Genomic DNA, 23,504 nt, shown 5'->3' with positions numbered 1-23,504 from the left:
TGTCACAATTTCCTAGCATCACAGGAGAGGCATTGGCTTGTTTCCTATGAGCTTTCTGTAGCAGAGTGTGATTGTATGTACTGTAGGGCAGATATTGAGAAAAGTTGCATGTAAGAAGGAGGATATTTCCAAAAATACTCATTAATGGTGCAATTCTATTGAAAGACAATAACAGTTGCTAATTACACTAAGTTGTTTTGTACAGCCTGCACTGAAACGGCTTAAATGCAAAATATACTGATTCTGCTGAGCTGATAAACTGCTGTGATCAACACAGAGTTAATGCATCAATTAAATCCATGCATTTCATCAATTAAAACAGACATCTTTAAGCTAAGGCTTTTAACTCATGCTTCAGAAAGGCATTTGGGGAATGTCAGTCAAGGTTTTGACACCCCCTCCTTTCCTCCTCTTAGAAGACGGGGTCTTCCTCTGTTTCACTTGGCATTGTAGTGATATATGTTTTTAAGGAGTCTTGCAATGTGGTTGGACACTGACCAAATGTAGATCATGTCTCATCTTTTCAATAAGTTCATTTCATACAAAGCTTGCAGGAGAAGATACCATGTGGCATTCCCTGCTAGACCTCATACGTTGTGTTACTTTGCGGGGGGGAGGGGGCAAAGGCGGAAGTCAAAATGCTCTCTTGACTTGCAGCCTCACAGTGCTTAGCTGCTCCACTTGATCTTTCACTGGGTTTCAAAAAACATGACCAAAGTCTTGAGACAGCAGTGGGAATGGATTCAGAACTATTGGAGAGATTGGAGGAAGGAGAAGATGTATGTGTAGCAGTTAAATCACAGAGGAGCCAGACAGCTCATTCCTCACACTAAAGTGTTTGTGATGTTTTCTATTTGGAAACACAATGAATTACAGTAAACCAGAATGAAAGTGACAAAGGAATTGGGTGATTTGGCCTTTCCTTGATGGGGAAAAGTTAGGGTTTTTTAATTGCAACTGCAATATGGTTGATTAGTTCCAGAAACTAGTCAGAGGATGATACTGATTTATGGTCTTCTGAAGGAGGCATGTCCTGGTTTCTGCTCTAATAAAGTTAATTTTCTTCCCAGTAGCTGGTATGGTGATGTGTTTCGGATTTAAGATGAGAATGATGTTGATAACAAGTTGACGTTTTAGTTGTTGCTAAGTCATGTTTATACCAAGTCAAGAACTTTTTGGCTTCTTATACTGCCCTGCCAGTGGAAGCTGAGAGTGCACAAGGAGCTGGGAGGAGATACAGAAAGGACAGCTGGTCCAAACAAGTCCAAGGGTTATTCCATACCATATGGCATCAAGCCCAGTGTACAAACTGTTGGGAGCTGGCCAAGGAGCACCATGGTTCAGGATTGGCTGGGTATCAGTCAGCAGGTGGTGAGCAATTTTATTGTGCATCACTTATTTTGTATATTATTATTTTATTTCCCCTCTCCTGACCTATTAAACTGCTGCTAACTCATGGGTTTAATTTTTTTCTTTTTTTATTGCACCCTCCCCCCCCAGTTCCTTTCTCCATCACTGTGTGTGGGGAGTGACCAAGTAGCTGCATGGTGCAGGGTTAAATTGCACCAGGGCAGGAGAGAGAATGCCATTACTATGACTTTCATTGTTGGAGCAAACAATGTGCAATGGAGGTTTTGCTCCTTCTGGCCAACATACATCAAGTGGTCTTCTTTGGACAGGCTCATGTCATGGTGCAGTTGTCTTAAGCATCACTTTGTGTGGAAAAGAAGGTGCGAGGGTGACCAGGTTTGGGAAAATCAGAAAAATGTGTATCATCTTACAAAAAACATCCCCAAAACCCCTTTAATCTTGGAATGCTTTGGTATGTATGCATGGATGTGCAGAGATTTTTGTGGGATCTTGAAGGAGTAGCCTGCTGGAAATGGGAATCTGTAACTCACACCCACAGCCAAAGCTCTTCTGGAAGGGAATGAAAGGAGCCATTAGGATTCTGTGCAATATTGAAGGAATAAATATGAACTTGAAATAACACTTTAATCTTACATAGGTACTGCTGTGTTACTTAGAAAGACTGAGGGGTGATGATGAATTGAAACACCAGTAAGGCTTGATGGCATAAAGTAGTTTTTGTCCTTGTAACTTCTATCCTTTTTGTCTGTGTTACTTAGTGTTTCTTTCAGTATCACTTCTTGGTTCATGTGAAAAGAGAAGAAAAAAAAAAGAAAAAGAAGTGATAATGTTAGCATATAAGCCTGCTTATATGGTTCACATGACCTGGGATTAAAATTTATTCTTGGGAGGTTCAGAGCAGCAATGCATCTGCTCCAGAAGGGATTTTGTAGGCAAGAACTAGAATAAAGAACAATCATCCTGGTTCTTTCACAAAGATATGTGCAGTATTTAACAGCCAAATGAGAAGTTCTGGTTGTGTTAATGTGGGTGGGAGCTTTGCCATAGCCTTCCTTGGAGCTGAGTTCATCCTGCAACCTGAGACTTTCTGAGTGCTGGTTTTGGGGTTCTGTGAGTGGTTCTGCACTCGAAACCACAACATCCAACACCATTCAGCTGAGTGACGCAGCAGTCTGTCCAGGCTGTATGTGAGCATCTAAGCATCCTTGTTTGTTACAAAATACCTTGTGTCAAGAGACCTATAAATACCCATTTTCTCCCCACCATTTTTTAAAACTTTTTAAACTTTTTTTTTTTTTTGTATGTGTGTGGTATTTAAAGCAGGAAAAACTCATCTAAATATTGTGTAAAAATTAACCAGCAGATGTTTTACTGTTAACAGGACACTGTGGGATATGGAACTTCCGGGCTTCAGTTATTTTGCATATATTGATCTGTATTCGTAAAGCACTGACTATTTAATCTGTAAAAGACTGCATTTAAACATTGTGATTAAAGCAATGCATATGTTGATTGTGAATAAAGCACCTCCAGCAGAATCTTAATATTAATGCTGGTTGTTTTTGAAGAAATCCAACCAGTTCCTTAAATATTATCACTTCCAGCTATTTGGAACAGATGTAGACTAGGGCCCAGGGATTTGACACAAAAGAGGAGGTTCAGGTTGGATTTTGGTTAGCAATGTTTATTGTTAAACATAAATACATATTGGACTCCATAGTTACAATTGCAAACAGTCCTGTGATAAACAATAGTTTCTTTCAGGCTGCTTGCTGCGTTTTTAGTGTACAGAGATGAAATGCTGAGAGAACCAAAATGGAACAGAAGCCTTCTCTCCAGTGAAAGCTTTTCCATGAAATTTTAAAATGGAAAAATTGCAGTATTTCCATTAATAGCTATTTTGAATAACTGAAAAACTTCAATATTCTTTTGGCAAAGTACAGTTAATTTAAGAGACAAGGACTGCATTTTCTGTGAGATGTAGGTAATCCGTTCCTGAGCATAGTGATGTGCTGCAAGTTTGAATGTGGTCCCATGAATTCAGCAATAGCATGCTATTGATTTAGGTCCTGCATTTAAAATAACAGATCTCTCTTTTTTTCATAATGTTAAAGCTGATCTGCAATATTTTAACAGCCTAGGATTTAAAGGCAAGCCAATCTACTAGAAGGAACAACGACTTTCTTGAACTAGGACCTCCCAGTATGCCTGTTTGGGTGGCCCTGGCTGATTATGGTCTGTGAAAATGCATGGTCATACATCTGAATGTTTTTGGTTACTGCTAAAGAGTTTTGCTTAATTAAGATATGTAAACAGTATGGCTGTGTTTATTCATAGATTATGAATGAATATGTATTTCAAGTTCTCTTGCTGGGGTAGTCTGTGAAAAATGCTTCAAGGAGTAACCAATTGGTAGCAAAATTCCAAGTATTCTGTGGACTACTGGAACAGCTGAGCCTAAGATTCAGAGACAGTTACAGCTATTGCCAATAATTATATTGCAGAAGTATTTAGAGCTTCTTTTTATAAGTTTTTTTATAGAGTTGATCTTGACATTATTATTAGTAGAATCCCAAAGTTTGCAATAAGATTTCTCAAATAAGTGGAGATCATTTGTTCAGAGGGAGATCAACAGTTATTTTCTATTGCTTTTTGCATGCTTATACCCCAAATGCTGCCTTCTCTGCGAGTCCTGCTTGGCCTTACGGCAGAGAGAGCTACTTACTTTACTAATCTGATGAATACTACCTGTCAGAGATTTCCTTCCTGGATTAAAACTAGGAACTTTATATATAAGTAAAAGAATGCTAAACATTGGCCTGTGATTTTGAGCGAGTCAAAACTGGGTATGTAACAGAAAACAAGAGCAGTGGTCTAGATTTCTTTTATTTAAGTCTTTCCTCATTTCAGTAGAGTTGTTACATTTTGCAGAGAAGAAAATCAAAGGGAATCTTACACAAATTAATTTTACTGGGGTTGCATGAATAGAAAGTTGGATTATTTGGTGATATGAGTAGGAGTAATGAAATAGGGCCTTTTATTAAAAATGTGGATTTTTAAAGTATTTTTTTAAAGCTCTTAACTACACACTGCAATTGTATTACATTCATTAATGTGACTTGTTGGTTCAAATGGACTCTGTGATTAGTTCCTATCAACTTTACTATTAAATCACTGGATAACTGGAATTTGATTCATAAACTAGTGCAATATTCGCAGACAATACGTAGTGCGTCATCAAATGCAGAGGATTGGAAACAAACTTGCCAAGTTTTAGAAACAGTGTATTTATTCTAACCAACTGTTTGCTGATGATAAGCATAGATAATTAAATCTGAATAATCTGTTTAAAGGGGGAAAAAATTGTTTTTAATGTCTCCTGGAGTAGAGGTTTATTTTTTACAGCAATTTTGTGAAGGATTTTGAAGTCTGTTAAGTGTTTATAGTTGTTTAAAGGATCTGTTGAGGGCACACTTGTTTGCTTAGTTTGCAACACCATCCAGTTGTAGTTTATTGAACTCATGTGCACAGACCTTCAGGTCACTATTAATTACTGTTGATTTTAGGGAGCTGAGAGAAGATTTTTCACTAGTTCCAAATCTTCAGCATGCTCAGTGCTGTGTGCATGAGGCATCTATGTTAAAGACAAAGTAATTTCAGACTAAGACATGGTTGATTTTTGTCTTGAGTAAAGATGAATTTGCTGTTGTGGAAAATCATCTGCAGTGGAGTTTCCATGAGCTAAATAAGAATTTATTTGAAATTTGCCCAGGCAGCCAAGAGGGCCAATGGCATCCTGGCCTGCATCAAGAACAGTGTGGCCAGCAGGAGCAGGGAGGTCATTCTGCCCCTGTACACTGCACTGGTTAGGCCGCATCTTGAGTACTGTGTCCAGTTCTGGGCCCCTCAGTTTAGGAAGGATGTTGACTTGCTGGAACGAGTCCAGAGAAGGGCAACAAAGTTGGTGAGGGGTTTGGAGCACAAGCCCTATGAGGAGAGGCTGAGGGAGCTGGGGTTGCTTAGCCTGGAGAGGAGGAGACTCAGGGGAGACCTTATTGCTCTCTACAGCTACCTGAAGGGAAGTTGTAGACAGGCGGAGGTTGGTCTCTTCTCCCAGGCAACCAGCACCAGAACAAGGGGACACAGTCTCAAGCTGCACCAGGGGAAGTTTAGACTCGAGGTGAGGAGAAAGTTCTTCACCGAGCGAGTTGTTCGTCATTGGAATGGGCTGCCCAGGGAGGTGGTGGAGTCACCATCATTGGAGGTGTTCAGGAGGAGACTTGATGGGGTGCTTGGTGCCATGGGTTAGTTGTTTAGGTGGGTTGGATTGGTTGATGGGTTGGACACGATGATCTTGAAGGTCTCTTCCAACCTGGTTGTTTAGTATTATTATTGCAGATTATTATTATTGAACTCCAGAATGTGCTAGTGGATTGTAGCCATGGATGCATTTAACATTTCTAAACATTTTGAATATATGTGAATTAAATGCCCTGGATGGCAGGGTATGTTTTGCTTGTTTGCATATTTTACATAGAAACACAGAAATGATGAAAGCTGAAAATTCAACCTTTAGTGGTGGGTCATGGGGCGGAGGAGTGTCCTACTGAAATGTACTGGTTTTGATAGAGAACACTCTTTGCTTTGTGTCTGCTAGGTTTTACTAAGCCTGTGTCTGCAGAGATGCCAGATAAAACACCAGGTGGCACAGAACCTGTCCCCAGGAGTGAAGGTTAGTACTTTTCTTTAATTATTTTTTTATTTTTTTTTTTAGGAAAAACAGGCATTGTGATTTTGTGAAGATTTTTCATCTTTAAAAGTGAGTTTCCTTTATTGACCTTAATCTTAAAGGAGAACTGAATTAATTTCGTGTGTGCATGTTCAGCTAAATAGGAGAAACTTTTCACTTCCTTCTGTGAGACCATTCCCTCTGTTCCTAGCCCATTATCCATGCTAGTTCAAAAACATATAATGAGAGGAGGGGATCAGTGGGATGGTAGGATTTCAGCTTTGAAGACGATGTTTTGTTCCCTCTTGATAAAGAGGTCTTGTTGACTGAAGCCAGTTCATCATATGGAATGCATAAGCCTCATAAACCCCAAACTGATGTGCAAGATGTAGGTTGATTGATACAAGGAAGTACTGAATATGTATGATTTCCACTACATTCAGGGGAAACTTGAAATACTCAGTCTTTCTGAAAAACAGACATTTTTTTTTTTCTTCTCAAGGTCCATTAACTTTAAATTCAGTACTCAGTACTCCTAAGGTTGGAAGGGACCTCAAAGATCATCAAGTCCAACCTGTCACCACAGACCTCCTGACTAGAATAGGGAGGACACCACTGCCCACTGCAGGCTTGAACTCACATGCCTTCCCATTAAGGGTCTTGTGCTCTACCAACTGAGCCACCTGTCCTTCTCACACAGCTGAAAATTTGTTACTTCTTTCTTTAAAAACATTTGTAATCCTGCTAATTTTAATCCATTCTCAGAATCGCTGCTGAATGTTTCATTAAGATGTTTTATAAAAATAGGCTATCTCAGGTGAAGGCTGCGAGGTGGTTTTCATGGTTTTGTGGCAAAACCTCTAGTAGCCCTTGTATACTTTTACTTTCTAGATCACTGCTGTCCTCGTATAAGGACTGCATTAATTCAAACATGTGGTGTAGTGTGAATAAAGCTTGCAGCTCAGCCTGGTTGATACTTCTTTCTCTCTAAACCTAAAGATGGCAATCAGATTGATGCTTGTGAAGAGGAATGGATGAGGACCGAGAGCTAACATGTGCATCTGTTAGGCACTGAAAAGACAATAGTCTTTAAGGTTAGGACATCCCAAGTACCAGTTCCCAATCATTTTCCTGCTAGATCCATCCCCAGATTACAAGGCTGAAACTAAACACAGGATTGATTGTTCATAGAACCAGGATTGTTGTAGGTACAGGAGTAGGAAAGCCGGAGCTGCTTGTTTCATGTAATGTTTGGAAGACTCATGAAGCCCTCGGTGTCTCTCTATTTCTGTAAACATGGTTTCATTTCACCAAAACTACAAGAAAGCTGAGGAGAGACTGTTTAGAAGGATATGGAGCAACAGGATGAGGGGCAATGGTTTTAAACTAGAGTAGGACAGAGGTAGGTTGAACATTAGGAGGGAGCTCTTCACAGTGAGGGTAGTGAAGTACTGAAATGGGTTGTCCTGAAAGGTGGAGGAGGCGCCCCCCCCCGAGACATTCAAGGTCAAACTCGATGGGACCCTGAACAACCTGATCTAATTAAAGAGGTTCCTGCTTACTGCAAGGGGGTTGGGCACGATGACCTTCAGGGGTCCCTCCCAATGCCATTTGTCCTGTGCTTCTATGAACTGACAGCAGGTAAAAAACATTCCAGAAATATTTTTGCAGTTAGGAAGGGATCTAGAAACTTCCCTGAGAATCTTTTTCGGTATTGTCAAGGTCTTTGTGGTTTTTAGTAGCTTCTGGTGTCTGTTTGGTTCAGACAGACACATAACACTGTGTCCTTGTGCATTATCAAGAAAAGCTAAAACTGGAAAGCTTCCAGACGCCAATTGAACTTGTATGTTGCAAGTGAATTACAAATGCCTGTGACTTGAAATCTTGCACATACACAGAAGACACATGAAAAATGATTGTCTAGGTCATTAAAAAAACACGTGTATAAGATTGTATAACTGTTTATGTATTCTTCCACACGTACAGTATACACATGCGTCTATCTACATATATAGAAATATGTGTATATTGATATATATAGGCTTAAATCAAGACATCCTAAGGAGGTTGTTCCCATAAGTGGCAAGGAGAACACCAGCCTCCTGGCATGTGCGGTTTCAGGGTTCCCAAGGTAGCTGGTGTGGATGTGGCAGGCTGAGCCTTTTCTGGCATGCTGTGCTTCAATTTGCATGTTTGGTCTTTGGAAATAGTCCAATACTCCACATTATTTTTGTTTCCAGGTAATATTGACCTTCCCTCACTCCTTAACCTAACACCTCTGGATTTTGACCCAGGTGTGAGAAATGTGAAAAATAACTTCTTGTCTATGGAAATTAGCTCTGTAGATTTTGAGGTACAAACACCAAAAAAAAGAATAGAATTAACCAGGTTGGAAAAGACCTTTGAGATCATTGAGTACAACCTATCATCCAACACTATCCAATCAATTAAACCATGGCACCAAGCACCCCATCCAGTAGGATGCTGTTGGCCATCTTGGCCACCTGGGCACACTGCAGGCTCACGTTCAGCCTACTATCAACCAGTACCCCCAGATCCCTTTCTGCCCGGCTGCTCTCCAGCCACTCTGACCCCAGCCTGTAGCACTGCATGGGGTTGTTGTGGCCAATATGTAGAACTGGGCACTTGGATGTGTTAAATCTCATGCCCTTGGACTCTGCCCATCTGTCCAGCCTGGCAAGGTCCCTCTGCAAAGCCTCTCTATGCTCTAGCAGATCACCTCCTGCCCCCAGCTTGGTGTCATCTTCAAATTTACTGATGATGGACTCAATGCCCTCGTCCAGATCATCAATAAAGATATTGAATAGGATTGAGCCCAACACTGATCCCTGGGGGACACCGCTAGTGACTGGCCGCCAGCTGGATGTGGCACCATTCACCACCACTCTCTGGGCTCGGCCCTCCAGCCAGTTCCTAACCCAGCGCAGAGTGCTGCTGTCCAAGCCACGAGCTGACTGCTTATCCAGGAGTTTGCTGTGGGTGATGGTATCCACGGCCTTGCTGAAGTCCAGGTAGACTAGCTCTACAGTGAGGCTTGGTACAATGTATTGGTTTTCATGATGCTCTGTGTTTTGTAAACTACTAGCGTGAGGAAAAAAAAAGCTAAAACAAAGAAGAACAACTTGCAAAGCTTTTTTCTAAGTTGTAGTAACACGTCATTAGGTACTCTAGATTACTAGGGACATTGGGAAGGTAAGAAATTTATAGAATAAAATATAGCTAATTAAAATCATGAAGCAATGCTGAATCTTCATTTTCAAATTGCAGGTATATTGTGATAAGTGCTTATGAAGTTCTTCAAGTAGTTTGTATTAAAATATGCTTTAACAGCTGTAATGTTTAGTAAAAGAAAATTTAGTTGAATCAGAATTCTTCCTTTTTGATTGCTCTTCTGAAATTAACTTTTAGTTGTAAAAAATAATAATTACAAGAAGGTGAAGTAATGAATAAAACACATTTTCATGTAGAGACCTGTTGTTATGTCTTGATGAAAGTCTACTAAAGACAAGACACGATACTGATGTCTTGTAATGATACTAAATCATTAGTCCTGGAATTTAGAACTTTGAGAGGTTTTGTCATTTTATCTTCATAAATATTCTTACTTTCAAAGAGTGTTATGGTAATGTTTACTGAAAAGAATTGCCAGGCATTTATGCCAGTGGCTGTGCTAGCACTGACTTATGAGATAAACTTCCATAGTCTTTGATCATGTGCATCTCTCTATTTACTTAGCTTTTGTACAGTTTACTAGTATGTAGAAACATTTCTCTGGTATGACTGAGTGAGAATTAAGATGTTAGTGTTTAATTTCTCATGTTTAAAGTATCACTGCTACTTAAGTGCATAAACATTTATGCGAACTTTCTTAATTATTTCCAGGCATCTTGTTGCTGCTTGGTTGCTTGGGTGTTGGCTTTTTTTGTTTGTTTGTTTTGTTTTTTCTCCAAAGAAATATTCTTGTCATAATTTGTTTTTTTAAAAATGGTGTATTTGTTGTTACAAACTTCTAACAATTAACCTTTCAAGTTTATAAGGGCCAAGCTAGGTTGAGCAAAATGCTGCCAAGATAACTGATTATCTGGAAACTTGTCAGTGTTGCCTTAACCTAACAGTGCCCTTCCCTGCCCCTCACCCACTGACCCACTGCTCCATATACTGGAGTTAGACCATGATGCACACAGAAGCAGACAACTGAGAAATGAGTTTCCTGTAATTAAGTTATTGTAACCTAGTCCTTGACTTGAGGGTACTCAGTAAACAGGCAGACTATTTGCTTTTCTGCCACTTCTTCTGTCAATCCTTTTAGAGGCAACAGTTAAACTTATAAATGCCACTGCTTCCTTTGTGCCATGAGGGAAGAGCCTCAAACCTGGGGATTTGGTTATTGCAAAGATGGAAGTGCATGTACCTCACATGAGAATTATTTTTTAAGGAGCTTGTGCAGCTATCAAGGAGTGGTAGATAAACAAATTGAAACAAAACCCTCCCACCATATCCACATATAACTGTTTCTTAACTGTTTTCTTATGGCAAAGCTATTCTATTCTATTTACAATGGATGCATTTAGAACAATGTACTGTGTCAATACCAGGAAGTGGATTGAGTGTATTTCTGGTTTAGCTTGCAAAGGAACTAGCATTTGCTCTGCTTGTGTTTGCTGAAAAGTCACTCTTAACCTTCTGATATAGTTAACCATTGGAAATTAGGCTGCACTCCACCCATTGCACAAATTCCTCCTCTCACTTGCAGAGAGACTGCTGTGCTTCACAACTGCTTGTGATCTGGAGCTCATTTGTAAAACTTCAGAAGATTAATTGTAAATATTGCATTATGAAATACCCATTTTGTAGGATTAAAAGAAGTTTTTACAGCTTAAGATTTGCATGCTATTGAATGGTTTTGCAAGTGCTTAATTGTTTTTGTTTTGATGACTTTGAATACTGTTCATAACATAGTGAGACTTGCTTCATAGAAACCAGATGATGTCTACCATTTGAAAGTCTCCCATGCTTAAAAATTTTTGGGGTATCAGTCAAGTGCTATCTTAGTAGTAGCCTTATGCAAAATGCTTAGAAAAGGATGTGGGAGCCTTTATTAGGTTTTTGCAGTCAGCTCAACTGGTTCTTTTTCTGTGCTTTAATGTAGAAAACTTTGAAAAGAAAGATGTGAGAATGTTCAACTCCCTCAAACTCTTCTTCCTTTCCCCTTTTCCTCTCCATCTTCTTTCCTTAAGCAGGAGCCATGACTTCCCCCAGCTGGATCCTCCCTTACAGACTTTGTGGTTCACACTCACATCCTGAAGGGAAAGACTGTTACACCTGGGTTTTATAAACAGCTACTGACAAATCCCAGTGGACAACCAGCTTATGTCACTGTAAAATATCCAAGTGTTTTTCCTTGCATTGTGTACATGATGGCACCAGTAGGATCCTACCAGCTGCTGCTGTCATTGTTTGTCTTAAGACTCACTTATTTCTCTAAGTACTGTGACTTAACTTCTGCACTCTGTCTGGTGTAGTATGTAAGTCTGCACAGGAAACACAGGTGAGCTCAGTCATGTAAATCTGCAGACTGCCCAAGAGCTCATAGCTTTGAAACGAAGCAAAGAAAACAGCAGCAGTATTTCTTCTAAATTTGTAGTTAGAAGTCAATCTAAACTGAATCTTTCAGGGCAGGAATGCCATGGTACGGTCACTGAAGTTAGCAAATGCTGCACGCTGCCTTTTGCACAGGGCTGTGGGCTTTCAGCAGACACATGGTGTGTCTTAATGGCTTAATGGTGTATCAACTTGGCTGAGATGGGCACAAAAACATCTGTGTGCTGAAGGATGGTGATTGTATACTTTGGCTACCCACTCCCATTCTCTGAAACTAGTTTTTGTGTTACTTCTTGCTCAGTTCTCTACTTGCTGTATAACTTAAGGCAAGAGATGTCTGGAATAAATGGTGTATATCAACTGTGCAGTTTTGTAGGCAAGAACTTGTGATTATCAGGTGACGCAAGATGGGTGAGATTCAACATAAGTGGTCTTGGCTATTAATGCAGAAGGTGGTGGATGCTGTGGACTTCCCTGCCAAAGGATATTGTGAATGCGAAAAATTCATAAGTTGAAGGAGAAACTGGAGAACTCTCTGGAAGACAGCTTCAAATAAACAAGCCACTGCAAACCTAGGAAATCCCTTTAGCTGAAAAGTATTGGAAGCTAGAAGAATGTTGGGGAAAAATATTACACATTCTTGCTGTGTTCTCATAATCCTCAGTAATATTATCTTCTGGTGCCAAGTTATTTTTCTTTACTTACTATTCCTAGCATCATTTTGTAGCAGATTTTAATCCTCTGAAAAGCATATTTTGGAGGAGGAAGTGTCTTTATAAAGAAGACATCTGCTTTGGCTTCACTGTCTCCTTTTTATCATTGCTAAGGTTAAGAATTTCACATTTGAAATCTGATTGGAACTGGGATAAAAGCAAAGCAGAAGGGTGATGAAATTGAGCATTCTATTTCTGACTCCTCACTAACTTCTTGGCCTCTCTGCACAATGTGAGAGTTTGGCACATTTTTCTTTGAAAAAATGGTTGTAGGCTGTTGTCATAGAATCACAGAATTGTTGAGGCTGCAATAGACCTCTGAGATCAGCAAATCCAGCCTACAACCTAACACCACCACATCAACTATATCATGTCACGAAGTACCACATACACCTCCAGTGACACTGATTCCATCACCTCCCTGGGCAGTCCATTCCAGTGTCTAATTACCCTAACATCCAGCTTCAGGCCATGCCTCTTGTCTTGTCACAAGTTGCCTGGGAGAAGAGTCTGACCCCCCAACTTACTATAACTTCCCTTCAGGTAGTTATAGAGTGTGATAAGGTCCCTGCCCTGAGGCTCCTCTTCTCCAGGCTAAGCAGCCCCGGCTCCCTCAGCCTCTCTTCATAAGACTTTCCCTCCTGTCCCTTCTTCAGTCTTGTTGCTCTCCTCTGGACCCGCTCCAGTGCCTCAATATCTTTCTTGAAGTGAACAACTTGTGTACTAATTTTCCATATATCCTAATTTATATGTTCTTCTCAGTTGGATGCTATTTAATGTGGTTGAATGTGGAACTCTCCTAATTGTGAGGTTTTTAAAAAAATTGTGTATATTTAAGTTGCAAGCTGTAATTTGACCATCAGCCTGACTTAAAGCTGTGCTTGCTTATCCAGAGTAAAATATTGCCAGTGGAATTTTTAACAATACAATTCTCAACTTTTTCACATTTATGTAAGAAACATCCCCACCCCCAAACTGGTCCATGAGGAACCTGGAAGTAAAACACAGTGCTGCCATAGATCAGTTCTCAGCATCTGCCTTTCTGATTGGAACAAAAATTTTACTGGTCTGTTTGCATTGCTTGAAATTGCCAGTTGAGGCAAAAGGCTGCTGAGATGGAGCCCAAGAAATGCAGTCTGTATGGTGAAGCAAAGCATGGAGCACTCAGTAGTACCCAGGAGCCTCCCCAGCTTCTGCCCCAGTATTCTTCTCACCCTTACTGTTCCTTGGAGTGATCAGGGTAGGAAACATTTCTCTTTGTGGTGAATATCCATCAGGAGTGATAAATAGTGTCTATTTATTAAATGTATTAATTACTCTGATCTTAGTTATGTATATAAAATACTTTAGAGCAAACGATTGTCTACTCCTTTGTAAACATCATTTTATACATTTTTGTGTCATGATTAGCATCTGTCTTGCTTACTATCTCAGAAATGTACTGCTGATCCTAAAAAAGATGTTTCAGGTTTAAATTAACTTTTCCTGTTCAAAAATAATTTGAGTACCATAATAGTCCTTGAAGAAGACCCCTGGACATAGTGTACAGTCCGATATCTCTGTAATACTGTAGCCTTAGCTGTGCTTGATCCGGAGTGAAAGAACAGAAGTACTGTTCAGTGATTGCAAATGATAGCAGTGTACTTGGCGTGTGCTCTTTCCAGGCTGGGAATGATAGCCATTGCCTTTCATGAGGTTTTTATTTCTTTATGGGATGATTTTGTAACCAAACAGAACAGCTACTGTTGTTAAAGCTACAATGTGCTGAATTATTGTTCTGTGGTACTTAGAACTTCCTAAAAAGACACAGTTACCATGAAAATTGTCATGTTAGAAATAATGATTTGAAGTAATTTCCTCATGGGGTTGGGAGGTGTAGTTCGTCTGTGGTTTGTTTGTTGGGTTTTGTTCGTTAGGTTTGGGTTTCATTCATTGTTGGGTTTTTTTTTTGGGGGGGGGCGGTGATAATTTTTTTTTTTGGGGGGGGTGGGAATATTTTTTGGGTGGAGGGGAAGATGGTTGACTGTCATATATGCCAGGGTTTTCACTGATCCCAGTATTGTATGGGAACACAAATGATGGTAAGAACTTCACACTGCTGCCAACTGTACAGGGTTAATATATAGAAAAAAAGCAATAGAACAGAAATAGAATAGAATTAACCAGGTTAGAAAAGACATTCAAGATCATCAAGTCCAACCTATCACCCCACACCATCTAATCAACTAAACTTTGGCACTAAGTGCCTCATCCAGTCCCCTCTTAAAAACCTCCAGTGACAGTGACTCCACCACCTCTCTGGGCAGCCCATTCCAATGGCAAATCACTCTTTCTGGGAAGAATTTCTTCCTAACATCCAGCCTAAACCTCCCCTGGCCCAGCTTGAGACTGTGTCCTCTTGTTCTGGTGCTGGTTGCCTGGGAGAAGTGACCAACCCCCACCTGGCTACAACCTCCTTTCAGGTAGTTGTAGACAGCAATAAGGTCTCCTCTGAGCCTCCTCTTCTCCAGGCTAAGCAGCCCCAGCTCCCTCAGCCTCTCCTCATAGGGCTTGTGTTGCAAACCCCTCACCAGCTTTGTTGCCCTTCTCTGGACATAGTAACTGTTAGTCTTTCTATTAGAGTTAATATTGGATTTTACTTAACACTAATAGGATGTAAAATAGTAAGAGTACTGTAAATTCAACATTCTTATATGTAAGTCAGCTTTCATCCCAAAATTTGTGCTTTCCCCTCTTTTTTTGTAATTCCCTCTGCATTGTAGCTTGCTGCTTTATTCAAGTAACATGCTATTAACCTGTTTTCATATTCATTGATTTCACTGCCTCCCCAGCCACATTTCTTCCAGAGCAACTTAAAGGATATTGAAGGATAAGAGGCAAAAATTGATTTGCTTATTTCCAGTTAAAATAAGCCACAATTCTTAAACTAGATTTGATTACCAAGGTTACATTCTTTTATCTTGGGCTGACTGCAGCCTTGAAATTGAGAGATTCAAAGGGGTTAAAAATAAGGACACAAAGACTTTTTGCCCTTTGAGTTGCTAAGGTGTGCAGCAGCATAGGTACCTCCCAAATACTTATCACTTGACTCTGATGTTTTATAGTCAGCAAATTCAAGCCAGCTAGTATTAATTATCACTTAAGAGTGATAGTGGCCTGGGTTTTTTTGTCTTTCATTCACCTAATTATATGTCCAGCAGTAATTTAAAACTATGCCACTGATGTTATAAGTGGGCTGAGAGGTCTTGATATATCCTGAATTTTAGAGAGGAAATCTTAGTTGTTAGGTTTTGCATTTTTAATTGGCTCCCAATAGTTTAGCTTAAAAAAAAACCAACAGGGAAATTGCTGCTTGCTGATAAACAGAAGGGGAGCTAGCTTTGCTGTTTCAGGAATAACAAAATCTTAAGAGGAAGCTTCTATGTGTTTTGGATTGATATGCCAAACTACTGAAGGCAGTTTCCTGAAGAGTTAGCAAGCTGAAGAGAGTACAAGGTGAAGAGGCAGAAAAGTGGGAGGCTGCTTCTGTTGCATGGTATCCAGGTCCCTTAGTGGTGGAGGCAAAAGAGCCTTGGAGAGGTTGAACTGAGCACACAGGAGACTTTTATTCTTTAAATTAAAGCCATATTATGTTCTGGTAGTCTCTTTGGTCAGAACATGATGTAAAACCAATCGTGCAATTCAAGACATTAAAAGCTACCAAATCCTTTGAAAAGAGTGGCTGTTCTTAGTTGTGGCTTTTGTGGAACAGGGCTTAATATAAATTCCATTACACACATCTTGACAGTGGTCCCCACAACATATATTTCACAGGACAATTAAAAATGGCCACAACGTCCAAGTGCAGTACATGTTGTCTCTTTTCCCTTATGCACAAAATACAGTCTGTGCTTCAGATAATGGAAGGACAAATAAATTGTTCAAGGTGGTAAGAGTTTGGATATAATCTCTCTCCTAGCAAGTCTAGACATTCCTGGTTTGGAAAAGCCAGGCAATCCAAGTTATTTGTGTTCTGTTATGTCTACTTTTTGTTGAGATAGTAAAAACCCACAAGCTTGCTCTCAACTTCTATATTTGTAAGAAGGGTGATTATTATTTTATATATTTGTACTTTGTGCTGTATAAAAAAATTCCTGTCGATGCTTAAATCTTATCTCCTGAGAGGGGATATCTTCCACAATGGAAAGCAATATTTGAAGAATCCAGTTATGTATGAGGCTAATCATAGGGGAATTTTGCCTGATGTCTGGCCAGGAGATGGGTTTTGTCTGGTCATGTCCAAGGCAAGGCAGCATTTCTAAAGATGGGATGTTCTCTCTTGATTGTTTGGGGTTTTTTTTATTTATTTTATTTTTTAATTTAAACTAAATATACAGTTTGTAGGCAACAGGAAATCCTGTAGGACCATGCAGCTCTGCTGCAACCCTCCCAGAAAGCAAATGGATGCATTTCAAGGTTTGTTTCAGTTCAGTTTAGGATCCCTATCCAGTTGAAACAGTCTTGGTATCAGATTTCAGTCCTAGGAGCTCTGTGGTTGTTCAAAATGAAACAGAGTGAACCTTCTTCAGACTGTAAGTGATGTGTGTGAATGGAATTTTGTCTTTTATGTCCCATGTCTTAGTGTTGTGTTTTTTTTTCACAATTGAGCAGCAGTAAAATAAATTATTTTTATTTGGAGACTGTCTAAAGGTTTTGGAAATCATAGGCTTTCCGCTTTCAAAGAAGCAGCATTATTAACTAGAGGTACTGATTTACTCTTATAGCACCTGACATTAGAATATGAAATTGGAGGTGCCCCAAAGTTGCCCTCCTCAACCTGACCACACATATATTTTGTGACCTGCTAAAACAGGCAAAGTATTTAAAGACTTGTTCCACCGACAGCTGCTAGCTAGAAAATCCTTCCACATGACAGAAGGTTTTATTGTGAGGTCTGAAGTCTGTGAACTTGTTGCTCATTTCTCTCCTCAGAAATGTTTATGAAGAATGTAATAAATTTATTATAAAGGTATATTGGTTATTATAGATGACTGTTTAGTTCTACTGCTTGTCTTCCCCTGTCATTTCTGCCTCTTGGAAGTGAAAACTCACACCCATATATTCTCATATACTTACTTCTCCAGACTTTGGTGTTAACAGTGCAGAGTGCTGTGAGCCTGGAAGGATGTGGAATTCTTGCAATTTATGGAGTAATGGGGGTGGGTACAAGGAACTATATGGTTGAGTTGTGTGGCAGGACTAAGATTTTAGGTTGCATCTTGAAATGAAAATTTTGGGATATGCAAGTGTAATTATTTGGCTAGTTTCTTGTTAATGTTGTGCATTTAATGAAGAGCTCAGAAGTATTTCAAGTGCTTCATAAGGAACTCCTGAAGGAAAATAATGCCTGCATTTCACATAGTTAAGAAGTCTAATGCCACTGAGTTCCAGTGTTCTGCAACTCTTACTCCAAGAGCTGACTACAGGTAGCATAGCATGGACTGATGGATTTGAGGAGATCATACATTTATGTTTTGCATTTTCTAACAGTAGAGTTTTTCTACCATGCAGGTTGCCAGTTTGGAATTGTACTGAGCACTGATTTTTGTCTTACTCCCAAAGCTAAAGGGATGTGGCAAGCATTATTTGATATGGAGAAGCAGTGATAGGAACTCATAGTGCATCTTTTGGAGTGATGTGTGCTTCTGGGGAAAGTATTCTCTCTGTACACTGCTTGTATGTTGAGACTGGTTTCCTCACTAACTTTCTAAATACGGCTGTGCCTCTGCAGTTTGTTATTGTGACTTAAACTTTTTCAATGTATGTGACTGCTGTGCATTTATCATAAACTGACACGCTCAGCGCTTTAGACCTGTGTGGAATCTACATTATTAATGCAGTAAGTCTGATCCATTTTGCTACACATCTTTCAGACAGAAGGAGAAATGTGGATATGATTCAGATCATGATCTTGGAGTCGTTGCATGCTCTTAAGTTCAACTGTCCCAATGTGTTCCTATGTACTCTGCCCTGCTGAGCTCCCCTGGCCAGGGAGAAGTGTGGTACAACGCTTTTGGAGCTAGCTTTGGTCTCAGCTGGGGCTGTTGTAAGCAGGGTGCAGGAGAGTGAGCCAAAACCACCAGTACTGCCACACATTTTTAAGTGGTGAGCCCTCCTTTTTGTGAACAGACTGAAGATGTTGGTTGACACTTTGGGTGGCAGGTAAATTCTTCCTGCCTCTACTCTTGCCCAGCTTGATTGAGTTGCCATTGTGGTTGGTTGGTTGGTGGTAGGGGTTGTTTAGTTTTTTTGTGTTGTTTTGTATTTTTATTCCCATGGGCTCAGCTGAGGAGGATCTAACTAAGGTTTTTACATTCTCTTCATGTTTGAGAATACATTTTTTAAATGAAAAAATACTTTTTTGTTTACTTGTGCACTTTTTTTTAATATATATGTATTTTTCACTTCTCTTTTTTTGGGGCTATTGAGCCTGTATTTAGATGTTTATGCTTTTGGCAGATAGCAGTGAGGAGGTTCTGTGGGTCCATTCCTTGAGAGGTGGAGAAATCAAAGTTTTTCTGAAAATAAAACTTGCTGTACAAGCTTTCAGGGAAGAATTTAAATCTGATTAATTTAAAAGCCATGGAATTACTGCTGTGACTGAAGGGTATGATACCCAAAACCAGGTTTGCACTTAGGTATGGTGGGAAAACGTCACTGTATTGTTGTAACTTCTGAATACAGACAAATAGCTCCCTCTACTAAAGTTGTCCAATTTTATAGGCTTATTTACTTTACAGCTACTTTTATAAGTTACCCCCACCCTTCTCTGTATGTGCATAAAAGAGCTGGAAAGGCCACACTGATAATGTCATACCAGGAAATTTTAATGTAAAATACAGAGAGCCTGAAAGGAAAGGAAGGAGGAGGGAAAGTCATACTGAAGGCAATGTATGGAAAGAAAATAATACTGCTTTTACTTCTATCCCTTTTTTTTTTCTCTTGAGTTTAAAGAAAAATGATACAATGTGGGATGCCTTTGACATAAGCCAACAAATATGTTTGTAAGCACAGACATATAGGGAGACTTCTTGGTTGCATGTTTGAGCCTTTATAGTTCTTCTAGAATTTAATGTGAATTTAAAAAACAAACAACAAATCACAGAAAAATAAAAACAAAGCCTAACCCAAACAACAACACAAAACCCCAGAAGCAAACCAAAACTCTGAATCTTGCAGGGCTGAAAATACTGCCTGCTGACCAGACTAGATCCTGCTTACTTTTTTTTCTGCCGAGTTAGACATTCTGGCAAGTCGCTTCAAGTCTGGATGCATTCAAGTCATGTATTTGGCAGACTTAGTTTGTTATTAAGTAAAGATATATTAAAATCCCAGTTAAAACATTTCAGATTGTTTTTGCAATCTGTCAAGAAACACAACTAATTGATATTTCACTTTATACATAAGATATAATTTTTCTTACGTCATGCTATGTATCTGCAAGTAGATTTTCCACTTAAAAATCAAGTTCTGCTACTATATATTTCATCTGAAACACTTCACAACACACAGTTTTACAAAAGATGTGCTATTTCTACTCCATGATGTATAGTAACATTTTGGTCAGTAACAAAAGGTTGTCACCTTTTTCTACCTTTTGTCAAATTAATAACATCTTCCAAAACTCAAATTCAACCCCTGCAGAGGTGACATCCCTGTCGTCTTAACTTTGAGTTTATGAAGAACTGCATAATCATTATAAATGAGTCAGTTCAGTATTGGAATGGGATCATTTGAATGCTTTAAATACTTTTGTACCTAGCATACAGCTAAAATGTAAAGGATAAAACTAAAATTAAGCTTGCTCTCTGTGGTTTGATTGTAACTGTTCATTGGTATTTCTTCCAAAACCAGCACTAGATTTTGGTGTCTGTAGCAGTAGTTCTGTTTGTCAGCTGCATTTGGTGCATGGGAAGAAAAGCAATAATTTCTGGTTTTTATATGAGTTCTGGTTTAGCTGAGGAAAATATGTGTACTTCCTGATGGAATAAATGCTAAATCTGTACCTGTTGGAGAAGTTACTATAGAATAGGTCTCTTAGATGGACAGACTATGCTAAGTGTTCAAGATGCATAATGGTTTTGGGTGCTGAAGGCCTGAATTCTAAGGGTTCTGTTTCTGCCATATCATATGCTTTTGAAAGAGATTTAGTCTTTGAACTTATGTTAAAGAATCAGCAATGACAAAGAGACTTTATCCTTAATTATGCCATCAGTTCAGTCCTGATTCTAGACTGAACATGTCTGTGTGATTAGCTTCCAACACTGGACTTTTGTTTGACTGTCAGACAGGTACTTACAGACTGTATAAGCTGAATAGATGAAGCTTCTTTTATCTATTGATATGACATAGGGTTTCTGACATTAAATGGTTCTCATTCCATATTTTGTACAATTTTTCAGTGCTCTTTTTTGAAATGGAAGTGCTAGCATTTGACTATATTCTGATCCTTCACCTCTTCTTATTTTCTTATGAGCAGACATTGTTTCCTTGCTCCCACTTGATTAAAACACAATTATTTGTAAATAAGGAAAAACTGGCCTCCTAACAACTTGAAATGAAACAGCACAGGCAGAAACTTAGTGAGGTTAAATACTGTTGCATTCCTAAAATTACTTGAAAGGTTTTATAAGGAGAGTACTACCCCATTAGTAGATTACACAGTGTTGGAGTTAGGCACACAAATAAGCCAGAAGTTGATTTCCTTTTATTTCTCACAAGAAATCCACTTCCAAGCAGCCTATTCTGTCCTTGTAATTGATGCAGATGTTAGACATTCTTTTCTGCTGACATGGAATAAAGGCTAATCCAGGTCAGTCAATACCTTGTAATTAATGCACATTCTTTCTTTCTTTCTTTCCTCTTTCTTTTTTTTTTTTTTTTCTTAGATAGGAAAAAGGGAGCAAATCCTGGTTTAAAGCTCTGAACTGATCCAAAGTGATTTTAAAGGTTTTTGAATAGAATGCAGATTACAAAGTAAAGCTACACTAAACTGCTAAATAACAGAGTCCATTTTACAGACACTCTTTAAACCCAGATTTTTTCATAGAGTTTCCTTCCCTCCTCCCCTTGGCCCTGCCCCCCTTTGGCAGTTTGCAGACAAAGCACCTTGCATTACAATAGTTATCTTAGTGTTTAAAGGGTTAAGGGGAAATTTACTTTGAGCTCACTTTGTTACCCTGAACTTTGGATACTATTGAATATAGTAGTCATCTGTGATCACAGGTATTTTAACAGCTGTATAATTGAAAACTGTAAATGTCTAAATAGGAAATGATCCAGTAATTAGAGGAAACAGTACTGAATCTTGTGACTTAGAGTGACTTTCATTCTTAAATCAAACAGTTGTAGCTGTTGGACTTTATCCTGTGATCTTTTCTCAGTACCTTGGCAGAGTATTTGAAAAGCTTCATAATCAGATTGGCTGAGGGTTAGAAAGGAGACAAAAATTCAGTGTTTCTGCCTTGCTTTTTGTAGTTTACCACTGAAGAAGTACCTTCTGACTGAGAGGTATTGCTTAAATAAACTGGAAGGAGGATGGAGGTTGATGTCTCTCCTTTAACTGGATGTCTACTTTTCTTTATCTGTGTATGTTGTATTGCAGATATTAATAATGACACGAGGGCTTTGTATACATGACACAGGGGTCAGTACAGGGACCAGACTATTCAATATATTCATCAACCACTTGGATGAGGGCACAGAATGCACAGTCAGCAAGTTTGCTGGCAACACAAAACTAGGTGGAGTGGCTGACACACTGGAAGCCTGTGCTGCCACTCAGGAAGTACAGGGAACTGCTTGTAAGAGTCCACTGCAGAGCCAAAACATGATGCATTCCTGTGTGATCTGCTCTAGGTGATCCTGCTCTGACAGAGGAGTTGGACTCATATTTTGAGGTCCCTTCCAACCCCTAAAACTCTGTGATTCCGTGAAAACTTGAAGAAGAGCTCGGCTTTTTAAGCTGGAGGGGTTCAGAAGAAGAAAATCTGTGGCCTGCTGTTGTGGTTTTAGACCTAGCTGCAGCCAAGCCACACAGAGTCACACAACTGCCCCCTCCCCTCTCACTACCAGGAGAAGAAATTAGGAGCAAAATGCAGATCCCTGTGGGTTGAGAATTTAATAGAACAATACAAAGAATGAAGGAACAAGGAATAATAATTATAATAATAATAATAATAATAACAATGAAGTACAATATAAAGGGAGTGATATGTAATGCAAACAGCTCACATCACACTTCCAAAGCTTGCCACCCACACAAAACCAGTCATGCCAGAAGCCCACCAGCTGCAGCCCTCCCCTCATATAGCAGACATGACCATTGTATGGTATGGAATACCCCATTGACTGGTTCAGCTGGTTATCCCAGGTGTTGCTCCTCCCAGTGTTTTTTGGAAGAAAATTAACCCTATCCTAGCCAAATTCAGGACACTGACTTACTGAACAGATGGGAAATATATGCTTAGTTTCTATAAGTAATATACCCCAGTATGTTGGTCTCTTGTGTGTTTTATTCAGTTTTGTTTTCCTATCATGAGAACCTCATGAAACTCATTCAAAAGTAAAATGCTAAGATTTCTCTATATCAATGGTGAATATTGTTAACAGTTTGATGCAATAAATGTTGACAAATACAGTGCTTCACTGGCTTTACTTACCACTGTAGTAAGCAAACAGATACATGAGTTTTGCTTAAACGTTCTGAGAACACTGAATTTAACTTAAATGTTGTGCTTAAAATATGTCACTTTCAAAGGACTAACATGTTGCACTGGAAGCTGAGTAATTTAGTTGACCACCAACTTTGAGAACAACAACAAAAGCCCCTAAAGAAACTATATCTTCAAGCAAATACACACACACACAAAATCTATTTGTTGTCTATTTTAGGTCATGTGTGGTTGGCCTACCATCAGTCTAAGTCCTTGTGGCCAGCCTTTCTGAACTCACTGACTCCTTACCATAGGCCTATCCTCCAAAATGATCATTGGAAACTTAGAATTTTGTCTTAATTAGCAGTGGGATGG

The 23,504-nt window shown here is 39.2% G+C and overlaps 1 protein-coding gene across 4 annotated transcripts in view; it reads left to right on the top strand.

Moving 5' to 3' along the window:
• The window catches only part of PLEKHG1 (pleckstrin homology and RhoGEF domain containing G1), a 153,165-nt gene that overhangs the window by 33,668 nt on the left and 95,993 nt on the right, over positions 1–23,504 (top strand). For 3 of the 4 annotated variants that reach the window (XM_068151899.1, XM_068151888.1, XM_068151881.1), the window contains one exon: positions 6,029–6,103. The exons of the other annotated variant lie outside the window; for it this stretch is intronic. In XM_068151899.1, coding sequence (XP_068008000.1) covers positions 6,055–6,103 — 49 coding nt within the window. In that variant the 5' untranslated portion in view covers positions 6,029–6,054. The remainder of the gene's footprint in view (positions 1–6,028; positions 6,104–23,504) is intronic. 4 annotated transcript variants of the gene reach the window in all.

This window comes from Melanerpes formicivorus, unplaced genomic scaffold (genome assembly GCF_026170545.1).
Source record: "Melanerpes formicivorus ecotype bairdi unplaced genomic scaffold, bMelFor1.0.p_v2 SCAF_2, whole genome shotgun sequence".
Taxonomy (NCBI): domain Eukaryota; kingdom Metazoa; phylum Chordata; class Aves; order Piciformes; family Picidae; genus Melanerpes; species Melanerpes formicivorus.
This window is presented reverse-complemented; position numbering and strand designations above follow the sequence as displayed.